Below are 26,068 nucleotides of genomic sequence, written 5' to 3' on the forward strand. Positions count from 1 at the left end.
TCCCCCCCCACAGCCCACAAAGTAATGATGTTTTTTACTCTATGCTGTGTTCTTCCTTTACACTGACTGGAATCTTTAACAGCTCCTTATTAGCTGAGTCTATTTTGACTTATTTACTTGCATGGCTTCAAGTGTCTTGTATGTCTGCCTAGTAGAATTTGGTGTTTTAGAAACAAATATTTCCAAAAGGATAACCTGGATTAGTGAATTTGTATCATCCAAACTGTACCTAAGTAGTAACTTTCTAACTTAATGGCTAACCATCAAACCACTTAGCTTTCTGCATATCAGCATAAGTTTTACTTAGAGAATACAGTGACTCATTCCACATTAAGACAACTTGGTACCTGAACATTAATTTAAAAGATAAACAACAACTGATCATAAAATGGGGGTGGGGAGGGTGATAGTTCACTTTGCAGAAATGTTTTACCTCTCAGTTCTTCTATTGTTTACTATATACACATATAATATTACATCCTCAAAGTGGTAAATTTTCTGTCACTTTGAAGAAACATCTATCAATTGAGGTTTTCAAAGGAAATAATTGCAGAGGGGCCAATTTTAGATTGTTCTAACACCTCTTAAGAATAAAGAAATTCAAACTGCTATTATGGGTACTTTCTCTAGAGGAGAGGATGCAAACTATGACCTGTTCTTAATAAATAAAGTTAACCCTCTCATTTGTTAAATATTGTCTATGGCTGCTCTTGTAGGTGAATTGAGTAATTGAAACCCAGACCATAAGGCTGACGAATTCTAAACTATTTACTATCCCATCTGTTGCAGAAAAAGTTTTCTGACTGTTACCCTAGACCCGTGGTTGGCAAACTGTGGCTCGCGAGCCACATGTGGCTCTTTGGCCCCTTGAGTGTGGCTCTTCCACAAAATACCACATGTGGGCGCACGTACAGTGCGATTTAAACTTCGTGGCCCATGCGCAGAAGTCGGTTTTTGGCCTGGGCGAGTCTATTTTGAAGAAGTACTGTTGATATTTGTCTCGGTTGACTAATGAGTTTGCCGACCACTGTGAGAGCATAGTTTCTATTAAAAACAACATTCAACATATTGGAGAATCCATTAATTAGAAACCTTGCTCATTATAATGTGGACTAAACTTGCATCTCAGAAAAAGTTTCTACTGGTAAAATATAACTAATTTGGGGAAGAGGTATATCTGGGCTTTGTTCCTCATAAAAAAAGAAGTAACAAATATCATAAAAATACAACGGATGCTCCATTTTAACATAAGATTTAGGAGTGATAGAAAAGAAATACAATTAATCTCTATCAAAATTTAGAGTTTAGCAAAATTTGGGTTTGCAAACAACGTTTTTACAACTCAGCTTTTCATAGATACGATTTTACAACTTAAATTTTCTTGGAAACCTCAAGGATCAGAAAACCCAGCACTTTATTATCAATTATTTATAAAGAATAGGCACAATGAGGAAACCATGAAACTTCACCTACTTTATCCCATTATTAAAGCCCTGTGGTTACATCTGTGGCACCACATTAAAACAACAACACTCACGTTCCTACAATATGTTTTAATGCATGTACAATTCTTTCCCCATAGATGGCATAAAACATAAATTATTAAAATATAACCATTTTGATTAAAAGACCAGAAGATACAAAGTTGAGTATTACCACAAAATAATTTTACAAAAGTTTCACTAGATGGCAGCATCATAAAAATTAAAGAATGCATCGTTCCTCCAAACCTCTCTACAGCTATCTAGTTAATATTTTTATTATATTACTTCTAAGAGTAATTAAAACAATATGAATTGGTGAAAACATAAACTCCACACTTGAGTACCTATTTCATGTAAATTTTTAAATAAATAAATATTTTTAACAGATTTTATTAAAATTACCCACAGGGCTCACACTCGTATTGATACAACCACATGGAAGCATAGGAGTGTTCGGCCACCTTGCTTTATCATTAGTCCTCAGATTATTGCAGCAGTCTTCTCTAAATATATTGTTATTGAATTTAGAGAGAGAGGAAGGGAGAGGGATAGAGGGATAGAAACATCGATGAGAGAGGAAGTCATCGATTGGCTGCCTCCTGCAGGGCCCACACTGGGGATCCAGCCTGCAACCCTGGCATGTGCCTTGACTGGAATCTAACCAGCGACCTCTTGGTTCCTGGGTGGATGCTCAACCGCTAAGCCACACCGGCTGGGCTGCGGTAGTCTTCTAACCACTACAAATACTTCCAGCCTTCCTTCCTTCCATGAGCTTGCGAAATCACATATTTGATTGTAAGATTCCCTGTACCCATTCAAAGACCCACCCATTAACTTCACAATGGAACTCTCTGTCCTTGATTTGGCTCCTAACTACATTTCAGATCTGGTCCTCTCCAGCTTTCCTGTCTCAGGTGTTCCATCCCTCATTCTTAAAGAAATAACTCATCAAGCCATTTTGCATAAACTTTTCTGTCTCATGCAACATGAGATCCATCTTGCTGATGGACACTCACTTATCCTTTCACTGGCCAAACAGGTCTGTATTTAAAGATAATCAACAATGTGCAGAGCACAAGCACGAACCCAGAAATTTTGTGGGGTCCACCCTCAAAGAACTTGTATGCATATATGCATAACCTATAGACATAGACAATAGTGCAGTGAGGGCCGGGAGGAGGCAGGAGTGGGGAGGATAGGGTCAATGGTGGGGAAAAAGAAGACATTTGTAATACTTTCAACAATAAAGATGAATTTAAAAATAAATAAATGAATAAACAAAATAGAAATAGACCCAGAAATACAGAGAACAAGCTAATGGTTGACAAAGAGGAGGGGGAAGGGGTGTTGGAATGAAAATATAAATAAATCAATGAAACTTTCCCCTCTACTCCCCTCCCACTCCCCCTAAAAAAAGATTGTGTAATAAAATCCACAGGGCATATGAGAAAAATGGTTTTTGGGACAACACTCAAAAACTTGGTCAGTGACACACAAAAAATGGATAGAAACCTGATCAAGATGACAACACAATTTTTCACATGTTAAATGATTAAGAAACAAAATAAATGGGTGGATGTCTTGAATAGCCTTTTTTCCAAAGAAGACAGACAGATGGCCAATAGGCATATGAAAACATGCCCACCATCACTAATCATCAGGGAATTGCCAAAATGAGATCTCACCTGTCAGAATGGCCGTTACAAAAAAAAAAAAAAATCAAAACAAACAAGTGTTGGTAGAGAAATTTGATTCTTCATATACTGTTGGTGGAAATATAGATGGTACAGCCAATATGGAAAACAGCAAGGAGTTTATTCGAAAAATTAAAAATGCAACTACCGTATGATCCAGCAATTCCTCTTGTGGGCATTTAACCAAACGAATCCAAAACACTAATTTGAATCCAAATCATAAATTATGTTCATTGAAGCATTACTTAAAATAGCCAAGATATGGAAACAACCCAAGTTTCCATTTATTGATGGAAGATGTGGTACATATATACAATCTAATATTACTCAGGCATAAGAAAGAATGAAATATTTCCATTTGTGACAACATGGATGAACCTAAAGAAGTAAGTCAGAGAAAGACAAATACTGTATGATTTTACTAAAATGTAAAATCTAGAAAGCAAAATAAATGAATAAACAAAATCTAAACAGACTCATAGATTCGGGTAACATAGTGGTTACCAGAGAGGAGAGAGGTTGGTGGGTAGTAAAATAGTTGAAGGGAATTAAAAAGTACAAATATTCAATTATAAAATAATAAGTCGTGTGTGTATTATATAACAAATATAGCAATCTTCTCTATATAGAAAAGCCTAATATGCAAAGTGTCCCCTCAGGAGTTCAACCAGGAGACCAGGAGTTCGATCGCTCGCTATGATTTGTGCTGACCACCAGGGGTGGTGTGGAATGAAGGAAGGCCCCGGCCAGCAGCCGGCAGCTGGGGAAGGGAGGCCCCGGCTGGCAGCCGGAAGGCCCCAGTTGGCCCTGATCACTGGTCAGGCCTAGGGACCCCACCCGTGCACGAATTTTGTTCACTGAGCCTCTATTAATATTATAATAACTTTGTATGGCAACAGATGATAACTGGGCTTATCATAGGGATCATTTTGTAACGTATATAAATGTAAAATCACTATGATGTACTCCTGCAATGAGTAGGATGTTTTATGCCAATTATACATTAATTTTAAAAAAATTAAAAAAAAACTACAATGTGCTGCTATTACAAACTAATCAGATCCGCTTTTGGTAAGAATGGCGAGCAATAAAAACTCTCATCTATATGCCAGATTGATACAACCCTTTGGAAAATTAGCATTATTGATTAAAAATGACCATACACATACCTAATGTTCTGAGAATTCCCCTTCTAGCTACATATTTAACAGAGATGTGTATGAATGTTTACCTAAAGACATTTATAAGAATGCTCAGAATAGAATTTATTTTAATAGCCCTCAAGTGGAAAAAAAAAAACACCTAAATGTCTATACTGATTATGCTGGAAATAGTGATCTATTTCATACACTGTAATTATATACTGAAATAAAAATAAAACTACTGCTACATGTAACATGAATAAATATTACAAATGTAATAGTAATCAAATGTCAGACACAAAATAATACATATTGTAATATTATAAATATATATGTATCTATCTATCTATATCTATATCTATATCTATCTATATCTAGATATATATGTATATCTATCTATATCTAGATATATATGTATCTTTATATAAAGTTCAAAGATGGACAAAGCTAATATACAGGGTGTCCCAAAAATGTATACACACTTAAACAGCTGATATAGCTCAACTGATGTTTTGTTATTTTCAGATTTAACTCATTAGAATTAATAATTATTCAAAGTGTATATACACATTTTGTTAGAAGTCAGGAGAGTGGTAGAGAGCTAACAGGCAGTATTTGGAAAAAGGCACAATAGGAGATACTGAGTGTTATAAATGTTCTAGAAATTTTTTGCTATAGGTGTGATGGTTTCCAGGATTCAAAATAACTCATCAAGCCATTTATGATTTCTCTCTTTTTCCCATGCATCTATTTATTTAATTAATATGTTCTTCACAATTTCTGTCACTTTCCTTTTACACAAATGTAAAGTTCCTACTTCCAAATACTCTTGTTGTTTTATTGCTCCATCCAACATCATTTTTGTTTCCACCATACTTCATGTCTGAAAACTTTACTTTTTTTTTATCTCACTGAGCCACTCCTAACAGCCTTTTCTATAATTTCCTATCTCTCTCTTGATTGACACCTTTAATATTCTCTCTGCCTCTCCTTCAGCTTTATCTTCATAGACCACCCAAGAGAGCTATGTCTGTCTACATTTTAATGAACTTTTCTCAACCTTCAGTGATGATGGGGGGAGTTGTATAGCAAGAGTATAAAAGTTTGTTAGAACAATTTTATAATGGATCAAAGTCTGCTATATCACCACTTAACTCCCATAGTACTAGTATATCAGTTCTTTGTGGTTACATTTAGATGAAACTGCTCATTCATATCTTTATTTGTCTGAAAACTCCAAGAGAACTTCAGTTGGTAGGCACTTATGATATTATTTAAGTGAACAGAAGCATGCAAAATGCTGAGAGAATGGTTTTAGCATCCAAAGTAGTAAAGAATGAGAATTACATAACACCTAAGTAAATAAATGTATTTTTATTTTAAATGGGAAATAAAGAAAATGGATTTCTGAGCCACTTTCTATAACTTCATATTGAGGACCTATGAGGGGGAGGTGACCATCACTTAACAGCAGAAAGTGTGCAACCCAATAGATATTTTATCCTCTTCAATATCCACTCTGAATTTATTAACTGAGTCTTGTTATCTCAAAATAACACTTTTGAAAAGGCAAGTAATTTGCTTAAAATCATATAACAATTAAATGATGTAGCCAAGACGAACCTTAGGCTGTGTGATTGATTCCAAAACCCATGGTCTTTCTTCTCTGTCTCATGCTCATTTCTATGAAGGTTAATGAAACGTGTATGTATACGGAGGGATTCGGGGACTGCTGATTACTGGTATAACATTTTAAAATATGATTTTTATTGGCCTCCCTTTATTTTGGTGCCTAGCATTTAATATCTAAATTAAGAAGACATTATCTTTATATCTTTTGTAATGCACCACTTTCACAGTTATCTATCAAACCAGTTGGAAGTCATGGTTGGAAGTTCCTAGAGACTGCTGATAACGGTGCTAAATTTCTTTTCATTAGTTCCATTCATTAGCTTCAATAACTGAATATATTAACTAGACTTCACACATAGATTAATCCCATAACTTATTAATGTTCAGAACAAAACTTGACTGTCACCTTTTTAAATACATGATTTCATTGCCGAATCAAATAGAACTGCTATTTAAGGATTTCTTTCCTATTCTATATATATATATTTTTATTGTTTAAACTATTACACACAGAACATATGTCTCCTTTTTCACTTATTGACCTCACCCCAGCCCCCCACCCCATCCCACACACATGCCCCCACCCCCCTAGTGTCTGTGTCCATTGGTTATGCTTATATACATGCATACAAATGCTTTGGTTGATCTCTTACCCCACCTTAACCCTCCCCTGCCTTTTGCTGAAGTTTTACAGTCTGTTCGATGCTTCTTTGTCTCTATACCTATTTTGGTTCATCAGTTTATGATGTTCATTATATTCCAAAAATGAGTGAGATCATGTGATATTCATCTTTCTCTGACTAGCTTATTTCTCTTAGCATAATGCTCTCCAGTTCCAACCATGCTGTTGCAAATGATAAAAATTCCTTATTTTTTACAGCAGCATAATATTCCATTGTGTAGATGACAAAGGAGGCAAGACAGTCTCTTCAATAAATGGTGTTGGGAAAATTGGACAGATATATGGAAAAAAATGAAACTAGACCACCAACTTACACCATACACAAAAATAAACTTAAAATGCATAAAGGACTTAAATATAAGAGGGGAACCATAAAAATCTTAGAAGATGCCATAGGCAGCAAGATAGCAGACATATGTCATAGCAATATCTTTACCAATACAGCTCCTAGGGCAATGGAACTAAGGAGAAAATAAACACATGGAACTGCATCAAAATAAAAAGGTTCTACACAGCAAAAGAAACCATCAACTAAACAACAAGAAAGCCCCCTGCATGGGAGAACACATTTGCCAATGTTATCTCTGGTAAGGGTTTAATCCCCAACATTTACAGGTAACTCATACAACTTAACAAAAGGAAGATAAACAATCCAATCAAAAAAATGGGCAAAGGACCTAAATAGACACTTTTCGAAAGAAGGCCAAGAGACACATTTAAAGATTTTAAATCCAAATTGTAACTGTTGAGAGTGTTGCTCCTCTCTGGTCTCTTTTTTAAAGCAAACATATATTAAAATAACTTTTTTACAAAAGCATATATAAAATAACACAAGTTCAAAATGGTAAACAATTTAAGTGTGATTTGGTAATACTTAAGGAAAAGTTCTTATTGTAGGTGTAATTTCTTAAGATTCTTAGGGATAAAAATGACTTCCTTAATGTAAACTGTGCAAAACTCAATCTTCTGATAAAATTTTATTCTGCACCTGTCTTTTTCAGCTACCTAGGATTAAGCAAGACTGAAGTATATTTATAATGAGTTACAGTGTGACAAACGGCCTAGCATGTAGCTACTTTCCTAAATATTCTGTCTGCTTCCTGTTGACTAAGCAGCTCAGTTCAGGTGATATCACTGGCAGGAAGCTCACCTGTGCTGCTGCCTAGAGGTAAACATTGGGACAGTAGATGCTAGTAAGGAGGGGAGACCAAAGAAGTGATAAAAAGAGGTTTAAAGGGAGATGCCTAAAGCAAAAAGGTTTATAAGATTTTTATATGTAAAGCTTTTCTCTTTTTTTTAACTCTTTAAGTAATTTTACATAGACACAAAGATATTTCACTAGAAGTACCGTCAGTAGGGTGATGTGTGGGGTGCTGTGAGAAGGAGCAAATGATGTGCATACCTTTGCTTGTCCGGCTTTTGTGATGGCGGGCATATTGAAGTGCTGTCCAGTATAATAATGCACCCCACTAAACAGGATCACTGCAATAGAGTCTCCTTCCTTCTCAATTACTTCAAGGATGTCTTCTGTTCTCAAGGTTTCTTCCCCCTAAAGGCACAATAATAAATTTCTCACTTAATAGTTCCCATCTAAAATTCACCATGAGCACTTTCCCGCCATAAGTAGATCAAAGGGATTTTTTCTTTTCAAATTAAAGATCTTCCAAAATTTGGCAAGATAGAGGCATTTGAGCACGGTTTTTATTATTATTAAATAAGGATGATAACATAGTAAAAAGAGTTTTATAAAGTATAATTTTTTGCAGAACCCTACTTTATTTTCCAATTAAATGTTGCTATTTGCATACTTATAAATTGTTTCATTCTTATCCCCACCCAATAAAATACAGAAAGTACAAGTCCATGAACTATTACATAGCAAGAGAAATTTCTTAGAGATAAGTATTTCACTTAACAATCTAATATTGTGAATTTTTGGTAGAATAAAAATACTTATGCATCTTTCATCTGGATATAACCTAACTGTTATCTTCTACTAATTGAAGTGTTAAATTTCCTCCACAGCAGTCTAAACATCAAGACCCAAACTTGAAAAAAATATCAGCAAAACTCAATTATTAAAGTAATTTTCTGCACATCTCCCCATGTAAGACCAATGATTGGTTACTTAGTGAAAATTGTGCATGAATTTAGATTTGGTCTTGTAAACAACTTGAAAAAATAAAAAGAAATCAGCTAAATACAAAGTATCAAATTGTATCATAACAATTTTTATCTATTTATGAAATCTTCAGAAATATTCTCCAGTGCTAAATCGCACATGATTTTGAGGTGAAAGCATCACTAACTATACTAATATTAGAAGGATTTGAGGGATTTTCATTATTCATAAGTTTTCCTTCAGTTATTTTTTAATAATTCTTGCTATTTGCTAATTACTGAATCCTGTGTTAGGTCAATATATATATATGATACATACTCTAGTTTCTACTAGAAGCTTAGAATTTGTTTACAAAATAGAAATCTATAAAAATAGTATTGATATTGAAATCTCTGAGTTCTTTAGTGATGTGTACTTTATTTATAAAAAGGGTTTCAGTAATTCTAAAACAATCTTCTAAGTAAAATGAATTATATAATAATCCAAATCTCTTTTTCTTAAAGGAATCTAATATGGTTTGTCCACCATAATTTCAAAAAATAGTAAGAAAAGTACTCTATATATTAATACTTATTATTTATTGTAAGACTCAGTATTAAGCAAATAAATATATTTGTTAAAGATAGGATATGGCCCAGCTGATATGGCTCAGTGGTTGAGTGTCGACCTATGAACAAGGAGGACAAGGTTCAATTCCTGGCCAGAGCACATGCCTGGGTTGTGGGCTAGGTCTGTGCATAAGGCAACCCATTGATGATTTTTTTCTCATCATTGATGTTTCTATCTCTCTCTCCCTTTCCGAAATATATATGATAGCTATGGCAATAATTTTCAGACATGCAATGCTCAGCTATTTAGTCAGGGGCACTGACGTTGTGTCAAATAAAAAAAATGACAACAGCCAACACAACAATAGCCATCAGATGTGAATGAATCAAAATTATACCTATTTTTTTTGTCAGATCGGCAAAAAGTATATTTTTTGGTGTGCCGCAGAATTTTAGTTCTAGCAACTAGTTTATGTGCTCCATGAGGTGAAAAAGGTTAAAAATCATTCATGTTGACTTGCTCTAATCTAGTAATGCTAAAGAGTGCTCCAAGATTATAATTACCTCATGAGTCTTCATAACACTTGTCACTTTTAACATCAAGACTTGTGATATATTAGTGACTATATTCCTTTTTTTTGGAAATTAGCTATTTATACATGACCTATGGGGAGAAAAATATCCTATCACAGGTGTGGAAACTTTCCATTTCCTTAATTTATTTCATGTTGGCAAATAGAAGTGAATGAAGTAGATTTTAATTCCTCAACATATTATCTGTCGAAAGAAATAATTGCTCAAACAGACTAGCAGCATCATTTGTGAATTTAACATTTATTCTATGTGGATATCCTGGTGTGCAATTTCACAAGCCACAGGGTCTCTATGCCAAAGTTTCTACAACTTACTAGTAGCCTTATATCTCTATTAATGTAAAGTGTGCATTATTTCTGATCTTACACATATTGTCAAGTCTGATCAGGTGTTTTCTTTGTTACCTGCTTAAATATGAAGGGATCTCAGAGAGATAAAGTAACTTTCCCAAAGTCCCTTACCCAGTACGTTGGTGGGTCTGGGATTGCGCAGGGGTATATCAGCCACTTATGAAGCACAAGCTTTTAATACTATATCACATCCCTTTCTACACCATAGTCCAAGCTCAAACGAAAACATTTGATACTTAGAATAAGAAGAGACATAAAAGATGGCATCATTCAGTTCCAAAAAAATATTACTAGTTTTTAATATGATTTTAATGGCATCCACAGGCAATGGCATCTGAAATTGAAAATGATATATGCAATTTGCCATCTTTACCCTCCCACTGAAGAATATGGCAGACTCCAGTGCTATTAATAGTAAAAGACTTTGCTTGTAATATGACTAGCCCTTGGAAAATGAAAATAAGTATACTCTTGACTTAATCCCCCCTTTTAAACAAAATGACAACTGTTTACTGAATTATAGGTTTTTTTTAAACGTTCTTGAAAGTTCCATTAAGATAATGAAGATAGTAAACATCTAAATAAAACAAAGAAAAAAAATCAATACTAAACAGAAGTGTGATGAATATGTATTTCTCTTTCTCATATACCTCTCTTGGCTTTAAAATCCGCATACTTTTCTCAGTGTTGAGTCCATGAAGTTGAAGCTGTGATTCAATAGCATACTGAAAAATAAGGATAATTTATTAAATCACAGTGCACAGAAGTACTTGAAATATCTCTGAAAATAAATAATAAGCCCTGGCCAGTGTGGCTGTTTTTTGGGCACTGTCCCACACACCCAAAACGTTGCCAGTTAGATTTCCTGTCCAGGCACATGCCTAGGTTGGGGCTCAATCCTCCACAGGGAGAATGCAAGAGGCAGCTGATCATTGGTTTGCTCTCACATCGGTGTTTCACTCTCTCTTGCCCTCTCTCTTCCTCTCTCTCTCTCATTCCCTCTCTCTCTCTCTCTCTCTCTAAAAAAGAAAATAAATAAATAAATAGAAAATAAATAAAAGCCATGAAAAAATCTAAAATAAATAAATAAATAGCAATAAACGTACATTATTATATCGAAGGTCAAGGTTAAAAGTGACTAAACACAATACATTAGAGAAGAACTGCTTAATATAATTTGTAGGCAGGAATCTGAACATTCTTTGAAACATAAATAATAGAGATAAATGGAAACATAGGAGCCAACCAACTAGACTTCAGGGAGTTACAAGAGATTTTTAGAATAAGAAAGTAAATCACAAATGCAAATCAAAATTCTAAAATATAATCAAAGCATAGTGTGGACTTGCTAGGCTTGAACAGAGACTATGCAAATGACTCATCCTAGAGAAAGTAAACTAGTAAAAAAAAAAATATATATATATATATATATATATATATATATATATATATATATATATCTCGAAAAGTTCTTTTCAATGAGACTACTAGATCTGAATGGGTTGCAGTAATAGTGACCCCGAATTTTTTCAAGCTATTAATTAAGGTTTTGATCCTTTTTAGTATGGTAATGCTATTAATGTGGACATAATTAAAGGATTTAAAGTGACAAGATGTGGACTAGAATAGTTAACAGTGATAATATAAGGATGAAACTTGAGTTTCTCTATGACTAAAACTGAAATGAGCAATATACTTTTATCTGTGTCTGTATCTGTAACAATCTAACTTCTTATCAACTGAATTGCTGATAAAGTAGCATGCCTTTTTTAGTGAATCACAGGAAATTTTTTAAAAATCTCTAATAAAAATTTTTACAATACTTGCTAGCATGTTTTAAAAATGGACAAATAAAATTTTATATTACTATTCTGTGTAACCAAAGGATTAAGCACTAGGACATATATCAGTATAATTTTATAAAATAAAAGAGCAACAAGAATTAACAAAACATTTATAACGGCACTTGATTTAGACCAGCAGTTTGTTGAATGCTGTTTGAAAAGACTAATAAATCAATGTTCCTGTTCAATTCTTTCCTCCCCTAGCACATGTTTTACTTGAACAAAAGAAATAAAGCGACACTTTGTTTTTTAAAATATCTAAATCAAAAGCATTTGACAGATCTTTTTATTCTAAGTTTACTTAGAAAAAGACTAGGGAATAAACATTCAAGTCAGGCAAATGATATGCTTCGCTAGGAAGAATAGACAGAATATAAATATAATTTGAAGAATCTCACATGATCTGAAGGGAAGGCTTTGGCTTCAAGAAGAATTTTGTACCGTTTTTGTGTCGGCTTAAAAAACGATAACTGCAATGAAATGGATTTATTGAGAAAAGCATTAATGCACAATTACACATTTGGTTAGTTTATACTACACTTTCATTTTATAATCTCCAGCATTTAAAAGGCATTAATTAATTACACATGTAGGTGTCTGTCGAAGGTACCTTTCCAATTAGCCTCATTTCCAATGAATTATAAAGAGAAAGAAGAGACTGGCAAATTCAGGAGAAAATGTGAATCAGAAAGTATAAATCCTCAGACTTTATTTAAACTTTAATTGAAAAATTATCTTCCTAATGCATTTAATGGTAATTTCTCTATTGTGAGACTGAAATATCAGTCTTATTTATATTGGTTTATCTTCCTCTGGTGATTTGGTTTCTAGTACATAATATTTGCACTGCTTTACTATATTATGGGACTTTATTTTAGGTCCAATTCAAAAGTCTTTTAGCCCTAACGTGAAACATTTCGCATTCCCAGGGGCACCAGGGAGCAGTGGCTCACTCATTCACTGGGGCCTTTTTTTTTGGTTGACCAATAGTTCATGGAGAATGAGGCTGACAATAATAGCAATGAAAATGATTGCTACTGTTAATTACGTGTTGATCATTGACATGGGTGCTAAAGCAATTTTCCATATTATCACATTTTATACTCATGCATACCTACAAGGTAGCCATTATTATTCTCATTTTTGCAAAGGAGAAAATTAAGATTTAAACACCTCAAAAAACATCCAAATTCAAACAGGCATTAAGTATCTTAGCTGGAAGTCAATCCAGGGATGTCTGAACTTGAAACTATGCTTTTTACTATGATACGTAGCATACTCCATAAGCATGTTTCTTCAATCATATTTAATTATCATGTCTCCATTTTACTAAAATAAAATATTGATGACTTCATTGTGCATCTTAGTCACGTAGATATGATTACAAAAACTTAAAAATAAAAAAAACATTTACAAAGCATCAAGCAAGTACTATAGACATCATATTTCAAATCAAGAATGTATTTGACATTTATTAAATACTTTGGTTTGGCTCAATGAATAGAGTACATAGAATGTCTGCCTGAGGAATGAAGAGTCCTGGGTTCAATTCCAGCCAAGGACACGTACCTGGGATGTAGGCTCTATTATAGGCTTGATTCCCAGCCCTGGTTGGGCGAGTGCAGGAGGCAACCAATCGATGTGTCTCTCTCACATCGATGTTTCTCTCTCTCTCTTTCTCCCTTCCTTTCCACTCTCTCTATAAAAATCAATGGAAAATATCCTTGGGTGAGGATTAACAAAAAGGAAGCACCTTAAACACAGTAACTCATTTCAGGTTCTAGGTCCCTTTTCTCCAATTTAGTTTTATTTTCACATTCTTTTTTAACCTATTTCCAAAACTTAATATCTACAAAATCATACTGATCCATAATCCCCCCTGCTGAAGTCCAGCATATTGGAAAAACTGTCTTTCTATAAAGCTCAGTGCTTGCTCGCATTTGTATGTCATGGTTTTCTGTGCTTTTCACCCACTGTGACTCTAATTCCTTATGTTCTGAGAAAAGAGCTCTTTGCAAGAGTCAACTCTCCTATAAGTATGAAGAAGCTTACCAGGGTCCAGCATTTCCTGCTAAAAACGAAAATAGCTTCACGACTTATTTTTAAGTAACTAAATCACCAGATGCTCACGAATTAAAGATAGAAAAATGTCAGGTTCTGTAAATGAATGTTTACGAAACCTTGATGGGAGAAGAAACTTACCAGTAGAAGATGCAAATTAACAGTCAAAGCATTCATTAGGACTATTTCTTTCTCATTGGCTCCTGCAAAGTAAATGTCATAATTTAAATTTTTCTATTAGTGCTAACGATATGTGGAAAAACATAGTACGAAGGCTTTACTCCTTCATCTTTAATGTATTTAGAGATAAGGGCATATTTGATATGTCATCAGAAGGAAATGGAACTTTTCCCATGTGGCTCATTTTATCAAACAATATCTGGACTTAGATGCACATAGCTAACTAAAAATTACAGTTTATTTTTGATATAGTAAACAATAACAGCAAAGTAATGAAGCTTTTGTTTTGTTCTGTAAACTAAAAATGATTTATCCTATTATCAGCTAGTTTGTCAAATTCCCAGAGAGCACATTTTTGCAGTAAGTGTATTTCCAAAAGAAATCTTCAAAGAAATAAAAGCCAATCACATTTTTAAAGCTGGTTGTGTCTAATGTCAAATTAAAATGCACCTTCCCTAAAAGGAGGCCACTTTGTCGAACATAATTCACTGTTCTTCCAGTGAAATATGTGATAGCACATGTCAGGAGTCCTCAAACTACGGCCCGCGGGCCACATGCAAATACAAATATTGTATTTGTTCCCATTTTGTTTTTTACTTCAAAATAAGATATGTGCAGTGTGCATAGTAATTTGTTCATAGTTTTTTTTTTTAAACTATAGTCTGGCCCTCCAACAGTCTGAAGGACAGTGAATTGGCCCCCTGTTTAAAAAGTTTGAGGACCCCTGGTATATGTGATAGACAAAAGAGCTAGAAAGTAAAATATAAGTGTGTAAATAGGTCTGGGGCTTATTCAAACACACTGATATCAGATAATCTATACTAATAAAAGGGTAACATGCTAATTAGACCGGATAGACCGGACATCTTCCAGATGTCCTTCATGACAAAGCCAGGGCATGGCTGGCCTGCAAACTGCCCATGACCCCTCGCCCAGGCCGCTGCCCCACAGCGGTGACCCCCCACCCCAACCCAGGGCCCTCTTCAGGGCAGGCCAGCTGGCTCCCACCCATGCACCAGGCCTTTATTCTATATAATAAAAAGGTAATATGCAAATTGACCCTAATAGCAGAACGACCTCTGGACCAGTCACTATGAGGCTCACTGACCACCTCTGGTCCCTTTACCCAGCTGGCAGGCTCCGATCACCTGATGGCCACCCACAGAAGGGGCAGGGCTGGTGAGCGGGCAGGAACAGCCTACCTCTCGGTCCCTTCCCCCAGCCGTCAGGCACCTATCACCTGATGGTGACCGGGGATCCAGGGGTGGGTGGGCGTAGGGGGTGAGGCCAGCTGCAGGAAGCTGGGGAAGATGGCCCTGTTCACAGGCCAGCCCCAGGGACCATACCCGCACATGAATTTTGTGCGCTGAGCCTCTAGTTAATATACAAATGCATTATCTGATGAATAAAGCATGCAAAACTAAGATATCCACTGCACAATTATAATCCAATCTAATTGTTGAGGGTTGTGGCACTAGAAACAGATCCAGAGACAAAGCATACATTGGATGCTTAACTCAGAGCACAATGACTATGATAATACTTTCCCTATTTTTAGTTCTTGTGTTGTCTCTCAAAGGCAATTAGACCTGTGTAATAGGATAATGTCCCTTTACCATCACTGAGAAAAATGGGCTGTAGGCTTTAATGCTTATAAGGCTGTACTAAATATTAGAAAAAGAGTATAATACATGTCCTTCATTTTGTACCCAAAGAGATACTTCTGGTAGAGTTCCATTGTAATAGAATGGGCAGTAATTGGAATAATTACTCCAATTAATAGATTCCAGGTTTAGTTTACTTGAGGGGAGTCCACTGGAAGTAATTCTACAATTTAGGATTCTAGATTTCAACATAGACATTAAAAAAAACACACACACCTTCCTGTTGCATTTGGCAGATAGATTTCCCCATTTGCTAAGCAAGGTTGCTAAACGAGTGGTGGGTGTATGCCTGGTCATTGTAAGGTGTATAGTGTCTGAGGTCAAGTGGCACTAGAAACAATCTTATTCTACATTCCACGCATTAATAAAATTTATCTTAAACACACTACATAGATATGAATATGATATGCTTATGTTGTATACAGTGGCATATATCTTCAATCATATGAAAATATTTTTGCACTATGGCAAGATAAGTGATACCAGCTTTATTAATTTGTTTATTTACATGATGGTATAAATTTTTTACTGTTATTTCTAAAACATTATCTAAGATACATAATCTGGTATTATCTTTAACTCCCTGTTAGCTATTTGCATGCATCTTTTCTGAAAATCATTTATTTCATTAAAAAAATATTTTGGCAGGGAGAGTGGAAGGAGGAAAGGAAGGGATAGTAATATAAAGAGACAGCAGAATTAACAGAAAGGGATGTATTTGAATGAACGCACTCTAACGAGAAGAAAGCACACACAAAAAGAAAACACAAAATGAAAAATAGAGATATAAAAGAGTCAGGATGGGGCAGGGGAGAATTTCTATAGAAGCTCAGACATTCCATTTTTGCTTAATGATTACATTCTGATTAAAATGATTATAGATTCCTGGAAAATTTTAGTCCTCCAAACAAGGCAGTGTTCATTTGAGATCACCTAAAATTTTTCTTGCCTGGGAATGTGATGAACCAGATATGCTGGGCTGAATTCTAGACATACACTGGACATTGTGCTTCCTTCCCTCACATTCAATGACATACTAACACTGAATCAATTCTTGGTAAAGAATCCCTCATGACACGAATACTTTGGCACACATGGAAATTATTCTCCTTGGAACGTTTTAAATTCAAGTCAATCAAGTGCTTCACAAAATACTCTCCTCACCTGCTACTAACGTTAATCAAGGACAGGGTTGGTCTAACATACATACATGCATGCACATATATATCTGAAGGTGGTGTTAATATTAAAGTTTCTGAACACTAGTAGAAATGTTTATTCCAAGTGTAACCTAAAGGCACTAAAGATGAAGTGTTCTTAACATCAAAGGGCCAAAGATTTTTAGTGTATTTTAAAAAGAAAAGTCACCTAATGACATATCTTTTTTAGTTCAAATTGTATTTCTGAAACCACCATTCTCCTAATATAATTAAATGTCATCAGCATTCTATAAGAAAATAAACCTTTAAAAAAAGAAACTGAAATTTTTCCAAGTTGCTTTACTTTGTTTCTCTTCTTCTTCTTTTTTTTTTTTTTTAAATATATTTTATTGATTTTTTACAGAGAGAAAGGGAGAGAGATAGAGAGTTAGAAACATCGATGAGAGAGAAACATCGATCAGCTGCCTCCTGCACATCTCCTACCGGGGAGGTGCCCGCAACCCAGGCACATGCCCTTGACCGGAATCGAACCTGGGACCTTTCAGTCCGCAGGCCGACGCTCTATCCACTGAGCCAAACCGGTTTCGGCTGTTTCTCTTCTTTTTCCTGAGATTTTTAAAAAATTAATGTTGCAATTTCAAGAACTACACGTATTGAAGGAAAATCTTTTTGAAAGCTTCCCAAAAGTTTATCAGTCTTCGAAAGATCCTTTACTTTGAAGATCATCTACAACTCACTGCAGTAAATGTCAAGATGTGAATCACTTCACCTGAGATGGGTTTGAGCCAGGGCTCTCATTTGAAAAGTGATTTCCTGCTTATTTATTTATTGAACATAATTTTTTGCTTTACCAGGAAGTGAAACCTAGTTAAATGTAAGCTTTGCCTTCTTATTTCTATGTCTGGCAAGTGAAAGTTTATTGAGCCCTTACTATGTGCCAACATGTCTAAACATGTGGTATGTATTATGCAAATCACTTATTCTTCACAATTATCTGATAAGATTATCTACTTTGAATTTCCATACCTTATCAATGAGGAAAGGAATGTCCAAAAAGATGAACAAACTTGCCTAAAGTCTCACAGATAGGAAATAGAAGACAAAAACTTACTCTCCATACAAAAATAATTAAAATCTCTGTTCACGGTTACATTTTGAAGAGATTTCTACATTATTTAAACCCTGTAAGTGAAATACAGGAAGCCCACATTCATCACAGACTTTCCTCTGCATCTTTCTAAGTGTAATTTAATTTCAATTAATTTGCAACATGAGGATGTCAGGCCTCCCAGCTGCTTAATGTTTGATAACACGATTCACGATGGGTCCTGCAACTGCCATATCCTTTTCTGTATATTTTATTAACTAGAAGCTAATATTATTGTGGATCTGGTTGCAAGATTTGTGCTTGGGAGAAGTTTGAGAACTTTCCAGTCTATTTTTCAAATAGCAAATTCCTTTGGCCTCTAGTGGTGGCTCGTGCATGGCTGAGCATTCCAACTCTGTAGAGGGCTTCCAGGGATTATTGCTTTTCTGAGGGTTAACCACAAAGTTCATAAAGCAAATTGACGTTCACATTACAACAGCTTTATAAGCTGAACTGCTTGTAGCTAGCCCTTTGTGGTTTTTATGTACCCAGGGAGAAATAGGCTTAATAATAATACTAATAATATTCTTCAGCAATTCTATCTCTAGCATCTTGATAACATGATATTAATTATAAGAGAAAGTTATCCAATATTTTCAGAGTTGTAGGCTCTCTATAAGATGTTTTAGTAATAGTTTTTCTTCTCATCTGAAATTGATATTCTTTTCTATGTCTATGAATAAATCTCATTACTCATTGTCTCTTCCTCCTCTCTATCCACTCTATCAAATTGTACAACATAATAATTTTAGTATCCTCCTGTTACTTCTTTTTGAGATATTTTATGATGAAATTAAAGGCTGTTGTTTTAAGAACCGTGAAGAGTCAATCATAAGCCAAACTATACAACTTGCCTGTTTGCTCAGACATACTAAATAGCCTAGCAAGTAGCAAAAGTAAATTTGACTTCTGCTACTCTTTACTGTAGTTACCACACAGTTGTTTTAAATATTTTCTTATTTAACTACCTCTGCTTCCAAAGAGGATTCCAGGTTTCTCGTATTACAGTGTGAGGAAAATTGATAAAAAGTAGATATAGAATACAATACATGAAGATAAAAAACAAATCGGAAGCCATGAAATGTTTTTGTTACTTCAAACTTTACCAAATATTCTCAGAACTTTCTAGTAACTGAGCCATAGGACTTTCTAGTAACCTGCATACGACGTGCAACAAGGTAAACACACAACAAATAAGATAAACACACACAAATACCTTCCAAAGAATGTGTGTCTACTAAAGCAAGCATGTCAAACTCAAAGACTAACACGGGCCAAATAAACAAGTTTTTTAAGTTTATGTGGGCCGCAAGAAAACAAAAGCTTCAATTTTCATAGAAATGTAAGTTTGGTTTATTTCAATAGAGACATGCTGAATACAAAGGGCTGAAATCAATGAGTAATTGTTAACATAAAATAATTAAACATTTTAATAAAAATTAATATTTTTCTTGAACATTAACTTACCAGGCACTGAATAACTGCACAAATTAATAAGTATAATGCAAATAAACCTAACTTTCTTGTTCTCCAAAAGTGAAATATTTCCTGTTGCGCACACCAAACAAGTCAGTCCAAGACTAATGACGAGGCAATCGGCTGCTAAAATATTTGCTACTAGTATTAGTGGAGAGAAATGGTGCGCCTGAGCATAAGGCATATAAGGGAAATGAATGTAACATGATTATAGTGCTCAGTCATTAGAGAAAGGAATTGAATGCAACATGATTATAGTAGTCATTAGCAAATGTTGTAGTTCGTTATTAATAACTAGAGACCGGGTGCACAAAATTCTTGCACGGGTAGGGTCCCTAAGCCTAGCTCTGTTGGGCAATCAGTGGGGCAATCGGGGGGCCCCTACTGGCACCTGCCTTGGCCAGCCTGACGCCACCTGTTTGCCAGTTCTGCCCCCTGCCGCCACCACTGGTTGTCTCCCTCGCACAACCACTTCAAAAATACAACTGAAAGACAAAACGGACATCATCCAGAACCACAGGAAGGCTGGCTGATTGGAAATTCTACAACTAGAAGGAAAGAGAAAAGCACACTGAGACTCAGAGGAGGTGCGGAAGTAAAGTGCAGAGGTACGGAGGCACACACAAAAAGGGCTGGCAACTGAGGACATGGTTGTCTTTTTCAATAGGGAGGGAAACACAAGCTCCTGACTGCTCTGAACTCCAGTTTTGGGTGAGTCTCTGGGGAACCAGACTCATACAGGGAGAAACTGGACTGTCTGGCATCAGGCGGAACTCGAGGGTGGCTTTCTCTCAGAGGTGCTTGCAGCAATTACCGAGGGACACTGAGACCCAGGGTCTCTAAGGGCAGGGCTCAGGATCAGCCATAACTGTTTGCTCCGCCCTGTTGATTCCCTGAGACCCTGCCCCACCCAAGCTGTGCTTAGAGACTTTTGAATATATGAATGGCCTGGCCCTTTGCAATCTAAAATTACCTAACAAACTGCAGTTGGGTCAGAGAGACCCAGAACATTCAAAAGAAGGCCCAAGGCCCCACAGAAGCTTGCATTGCTTCACAGCTGGGCCTCATCTGGGCACCTCCAAACCCCAAACAAAAAAGAGGAATCTGCAGATCTCTCAGTAGCTCCAGCTGGGTAGCCTCAGGAAGAGTTTAATTAGCACCTCCTTAGAGATCCAAGAGCCAGTGTACCCAGTGGTTAGAGTGGGACCATCCAGACTACAACTCCTCAGATCCATAAGGGACACACTCAGGGGGCAGACTCAGTGAGCACCAAAGCCCCACTGAAGCAAGTCTTGCCCCAGAAGGGTGTCTCCAGCACAGAAGTTCTCCCACCGTAGACACAGCTGAATCTCACAGGCAATTGGCCTGGAGGTCAATTCCTCCCAATGATACCTACAACAATCAAGGCTTAACTACAACAAGAATGTGCATAAAGCCCACAAAGGGGTGCACCAAGAGTGTCCACCTCAGGTAATTGGGGAGGCTGAGCCACTGGGCCCTATAGGACACCTAGCACACAAAGCCACTCTACCAACACAGGGAAGCAGCCAACATGTGGAGACAAAGAAATAGGTCATAAATGACAGAAATGGAGGCAAGCAAACTACTGGCTATAGAGTTCAAAACCACACTTATAAGGTTTTTCAAGAATTTTCTAGAAACCGCTGATAAATTTAGTGAGACCCTCAAGAAATCTAGTGAGACCCTCGAGATTATGAAAAAGGACCAACTAGAAATTAAGCATACACTGACTGAAATAAAGAATATTATACACACTCCCAACAACAGACTAGAGGATCGCAAGGATCAAGTCAAAGATTTGAAATATGAAGAAGCAAAAAACACCCAACCAGAAAAGCAAAAAGAAAAAAGAATCCAAAAATATGAAGATAGTGTAAGGAGTCTCTGGGACAACTTCAAGCGTACCAACATCCAAATTATGGGGGTGCCAGAAGAAGAGAGACAGCAAGATATTGAAAACCTATTTGAAGAAATAATGACAGAAAACTTCCCCTACCTGGTGAAAGAAATAGACTTACAAGTCCAGGAAGCATAGAGAACCCCAAACAAGAGGAATCCAAAGAGGACCACACCAAGACACATCATAATTAACATGCCAAGGGCAAAAGACAAAGAGAGAATCTTAAAAGCAGCAAGAGAAAAACAGTTAGTTACCTACAAGGGAGTACCCATATGACTGTCAGCTGATTTCTCAACAGAAACTTTGCAGGCCAGAAGGGAGTGGCAAGAAATATTCAAAGTGATGAATAGCAAGAACGTACAACCAAGATAACTTTATCCAGCAAAGCTATCATTCAGAATTGAAGGTCAGATAAAGAGCTTCACAGATAGGAAAAAGCTAAAGGAGTTCATCATCATCAAACCAGTATTATATGAAGTGCTGAAAGGTATTCTTTAAGAAGAGGAAGAAGAAGAAAAAGGTAAAGATACAAATTATGAACAACAAATACACATCTATCAACAAGTGAATCAAAAATCTGATGAACAGAATAAACTGGTGAATATAACAGAATCAGGGGCATAGAAAGGGTGTGAACTGACAAGTCTCAAGGAGAAATGGGTGTGGGGGGTTCGGGAAGAGTATGGACAAAAATTGTACACCTATGGATGAGGACAGTGGGGGGGGGGGGTGAGGGCAGAGGGTGGGGTGGGAACCAGGTAGAGGGGAGCTATGGGGGGAAAAGAGGAACACCTGTAATATTCTGAACAATAAAGATTTAATTAAAAAAAGGTTAAATAAGTTCAGTCTCTTAACCCTTCTAAACAAATTGTTTTTTTTCATTTTCCTTAAAAATGAAAATGAGGTGTGGCTATTTAGAAATTTCAGAGATTGTTGTGAGGTATGTTCATTTACTGGTTCAAGAACAACAAAAACAAAACATGGGCATTTAATAAGCAGCAACAGAGCTATACACTTTTAAGTGCTCAGTGGAAATCTTTTTGCAAGGCTTATTGGCTTTATAAAGAAATCTCACTAAGTAATATCACCTTACCACTTTCCTGGACTAGATAAAAACATCCTAACTCCTCTTTAGAGAATGATAAATATTGAGCACAAAAATAATAAGATTAGAATGAAATTTATATTCTGAAAGCACACCTAGGAAAGAAAATAAAAAAATAAAAATATCCACACCTAGGGAAAACGTATGTTCCCATGTCAAATTAATCCAGAGGCTATTTTCGTTTTTTTTATTTGCATGTTAGACATTTTTCTGAATATACTAGTAAGTGGCTTCTAAAACAATGAACAAAAATGAAAGTATCATTGAAAAACTACTTAACACAACTTTAAGCACAATTCTGGATTGTGCTTGGGAGGTAGTTTCCTACATTAGAATACACAATCCTCTAAGTCAGCGGTTCTCAACCTGTGGGTCGCAACCCCTTTGGGAGTCGAACAACCCTTTCACAGGGGTCACCTAAGACCATCGAAAAACACATATATAATTACATATGTTTTTGTGATTAATCACTATGCTTTAATTATGTTCAATTTGTAACAATGAAATCGGGGGTCACCACAACATGAGGAACTGTATTAAAGGGTCGCGGCATTAGGAAGGTTGAGAACCACTGCCTAAATAATGCTGACAGTTGATCAAGTGCTGTGTTCCCAAGAACTCAACTGACCTACCTGGCTGATAAAAATCCGGGCTTCAGTCCCAGCCCCAGGCATCCAAGGCTGTGAAGATTCACCCTGGGGCTTCCTGGAACAGTCCTGGCTTCACACCCTACATGTCTGCCTGACTCATTGGCTGCTGCCAAAAATACTGCCCTTCTAGAAGGCTTTCTACCTGCTCCTTTTCCAGCAATGGCTATATTTCTGGTTTGTACTTATTTCAATTTTATTTTTTAATGTTACCGTGGTAGGCTGATGGGCCAGGTACAGAAAGAAGGTCACTAGGGTGGAAAGCCCAGGTGCCCAATAACGAGCAATCAGTTGTAGGGGGGACCTTGCCCCCAGGGTGACTTTTCCTCCCCTAGCCTATGGCTGCTGAAGAGGTTTGGACCCCCTGACATTTCCTCCCTAGAGATAACACCTAGGCCTCAGTTGTGTTTTAGCTCCAGGCAAGAGACCCCAGGGCTGACCTCAGAGCCAGCTGCATCGAATAATGACTCCCTGCCCTGGTGCTGACCAATCAATCAGTAGAGTCCTAGACCCTGAAAAGACACACCTGGACTGGTGCTGTATATTCTATTGAGATCATCCCTTGAAACTCCTCTAAAATCTCCACTCTTAAACCCCTACAGCGGTTCTCAACCTTCTGGCCCTTTAAATGCAGTTCCTCATGTTGTGACCCAACCATAAATTATTTTCGTTGCTACTTCTTAACTGTAATGTTGCTACTGTTATGAATCGTAATGTAAATATCTGATATTGATATGCAGGATGGTCTTAGGTGACCCCTGTGAAAGGGTCATTCGACCGCCAAAGGGGTCGCGACCCACAGGTTGAGAACCGCTGCCTTAGGAGGAAGGACTAGATCTCTCCCTCCTGGGCGCACCCCAGTGTCTTTTCCTTCTCTCTTCAACACTTTCAAGCTCTAAGAGCCCTACCTTTGCCACTATAACTTATTTTCTAAGGCCATTTTTTCTATGAATTACTTCTACCTCTGTGTTTTTCCAAATAAATGTTTCTTGGCTCTGAATTCTTTCCGAGCCAGAACCCAGGTACTGAGGCTGCTGAGCCCAAGTCCAATCTGATCCTCTCAGTCCAACACCTGGTGCCATCTCACTTCTGGCAACAAAACCAGAGCTGGACTTGGTTCTTGCACTGTGAGAAAATATATATATATTTTTATTTTGCTTACTCCACTCAGCTTTCCCCACTCTAATTCCATTTTTGCCCCACCTCAAGTTGATTTTATCTTCTAATTATTGGCCAAGATACAACTGGGGTGAAACACAGATATTTGTATACTTGCCTATAAGAGAGTGTAGGTTTAAAAAACCTTTTGAAAGTTGAGGTTTTCCTAAATTCTCCATATATTTCCAAATAACACCATTCAAATTGCTTACATTTTATTTTTTGTTTAATACACTAAATTTCATATAAAATCTCAGGCAATACTGAATATTGAACCCAGTTAAATAACTATTTTTCAAATATATTTACCATTTAAAACTATCTTGAATACCACTAACACTACACATAACTCACTTTAGGAAACACATTATGGACCCAAAAAAATAGCATAAACAATATTATTTTCAACAATACTCAGTCTAATGTTAAACAAATCACCATTGATTAAATTAAAATGAGCCCAAAACTGATTGGTGTTTTAGGCCTTAGCATATTAAGGTTAGTGTTTATTTTACCATATAATGAAATCTTAGAGATTTCATTTAAGTCGATCTTTATAACATTTGTTTAATTATAAATTAATGCAGTGCATGTGTTTTTCACTGGGGAGTAAATATTAGTTTTACTATATACAAGAAAAAATAATAATTTCTTATTTCTGTACCAAACCTAGTTATATTCTCTATAGCAATCAATTCTCAATTATGCTTGCTCTTTACCATTATGAATTAAAATGGAAAATCAGGATGTTCTTTAATAAGATGTTGTCTTTATAATCTGTTTATAATTAAATAATAAGGTCTTTATAAATCTTTTGGAAAACAATTATTTTGTACTCACCGACAATGTCAGTCATAAGACCTGCAATAGCCTCATCTCCTGTGATCCACGGTCGTTTCCCTGTGTCATGACCATAGGCTCCCCTGAAATTAAAACGGGACATAAACATCCTTAGCTTGTGTGTGTGTGTATGATTTTTCAAACATCAGCATTAGCAATGGAGCAATTCTAAATGAGTTTTGTAATATTCTAATAATTATATGAAGTCATGCTTTCTAAAACCAAAGTAATACTTGAGAACTCTGTTTTTTAACTTACTTAAAAATTTCTTTGATTTACTTTTTCTGGGGGGTGAGGGTAGAAGAAATTGCCCATAGACTATTTCATTATTTTTTTTTTAATCTAAGATACTTTTTTTTGAGAATTTCAGCACTATTTGAATACTCTACTTGTATACCTATAGCATATGCAGTATCTATACTATAACCTACCTACTTTTTGAAGCTAAAGACTAAAATTATTATAAAAGCCAATTATAAAATGTAGCTATAATCTATAAATTAAATGGAAGTGTATAAGGTATAACTATACTCAAGTTTCAAGAATGAAACTTGGCAATAATCAAAGCCAATATTACATCTTGACCTATTTCTAGAAATGTATTCTATCATATTTCA

The 26,068-nt window shown here is 36.0% G+C and overlaps 1 protein-coding gene across 3 annotated transcripts in view; it reads right to left on the bottom strand.

The window, feature by feature from the left end:
• Positions 1–26,068, bottom strand: part of KYNU (kynureninase) — a 107,203-nt gene that overhangs the window by 47,789 nt on the left and 33,346 nt on the right. For all 3 annotated transcript variants that reach the window (XM_036320768.1, XM_036320769.1, XM_036320770.1), the window contains 5 exons: positions 25,452–25,534; positions 14,295–14,356; positions 12,491–12,562; positions 10,899–10,973; positions 8,037–8,183 (listed from right to left, as the gene is read on the bottom strand). In XM_036320768.1, coding sequence (XP_036176661.1) covers positions 8,037–8,183; positions 10,899–10,973; positions 12,491–12,562; positions 14,295–14,356; positions 25,452–25,534 — 439 coding nt within the window. The remainder of the gene's footprint in view (positions 1–8,036; positions 8,184–10,898; positions 10,974–12,490; positions 12,563–14,294; positions 14,357–25,451; positions 25,535–26,068) is intronic.

Source organism: Myotis myotis, unplaced genomic scaffold (genome assembly GCF_014108235.1).
Source record: "Myotis myotis isolate mMyoMyo1 unplaced genomic scaffold, mMyoMyo1.p scaffold_m19_p_8, whole genome shotgun sequence".
Taxonomy (NCBI): domain Eukaryota; kingdom Metazoa; phylum Chordata; class Mammalia; order Chiroptera; family Vespertilionidae; genus Myotis; species Myotis myotis.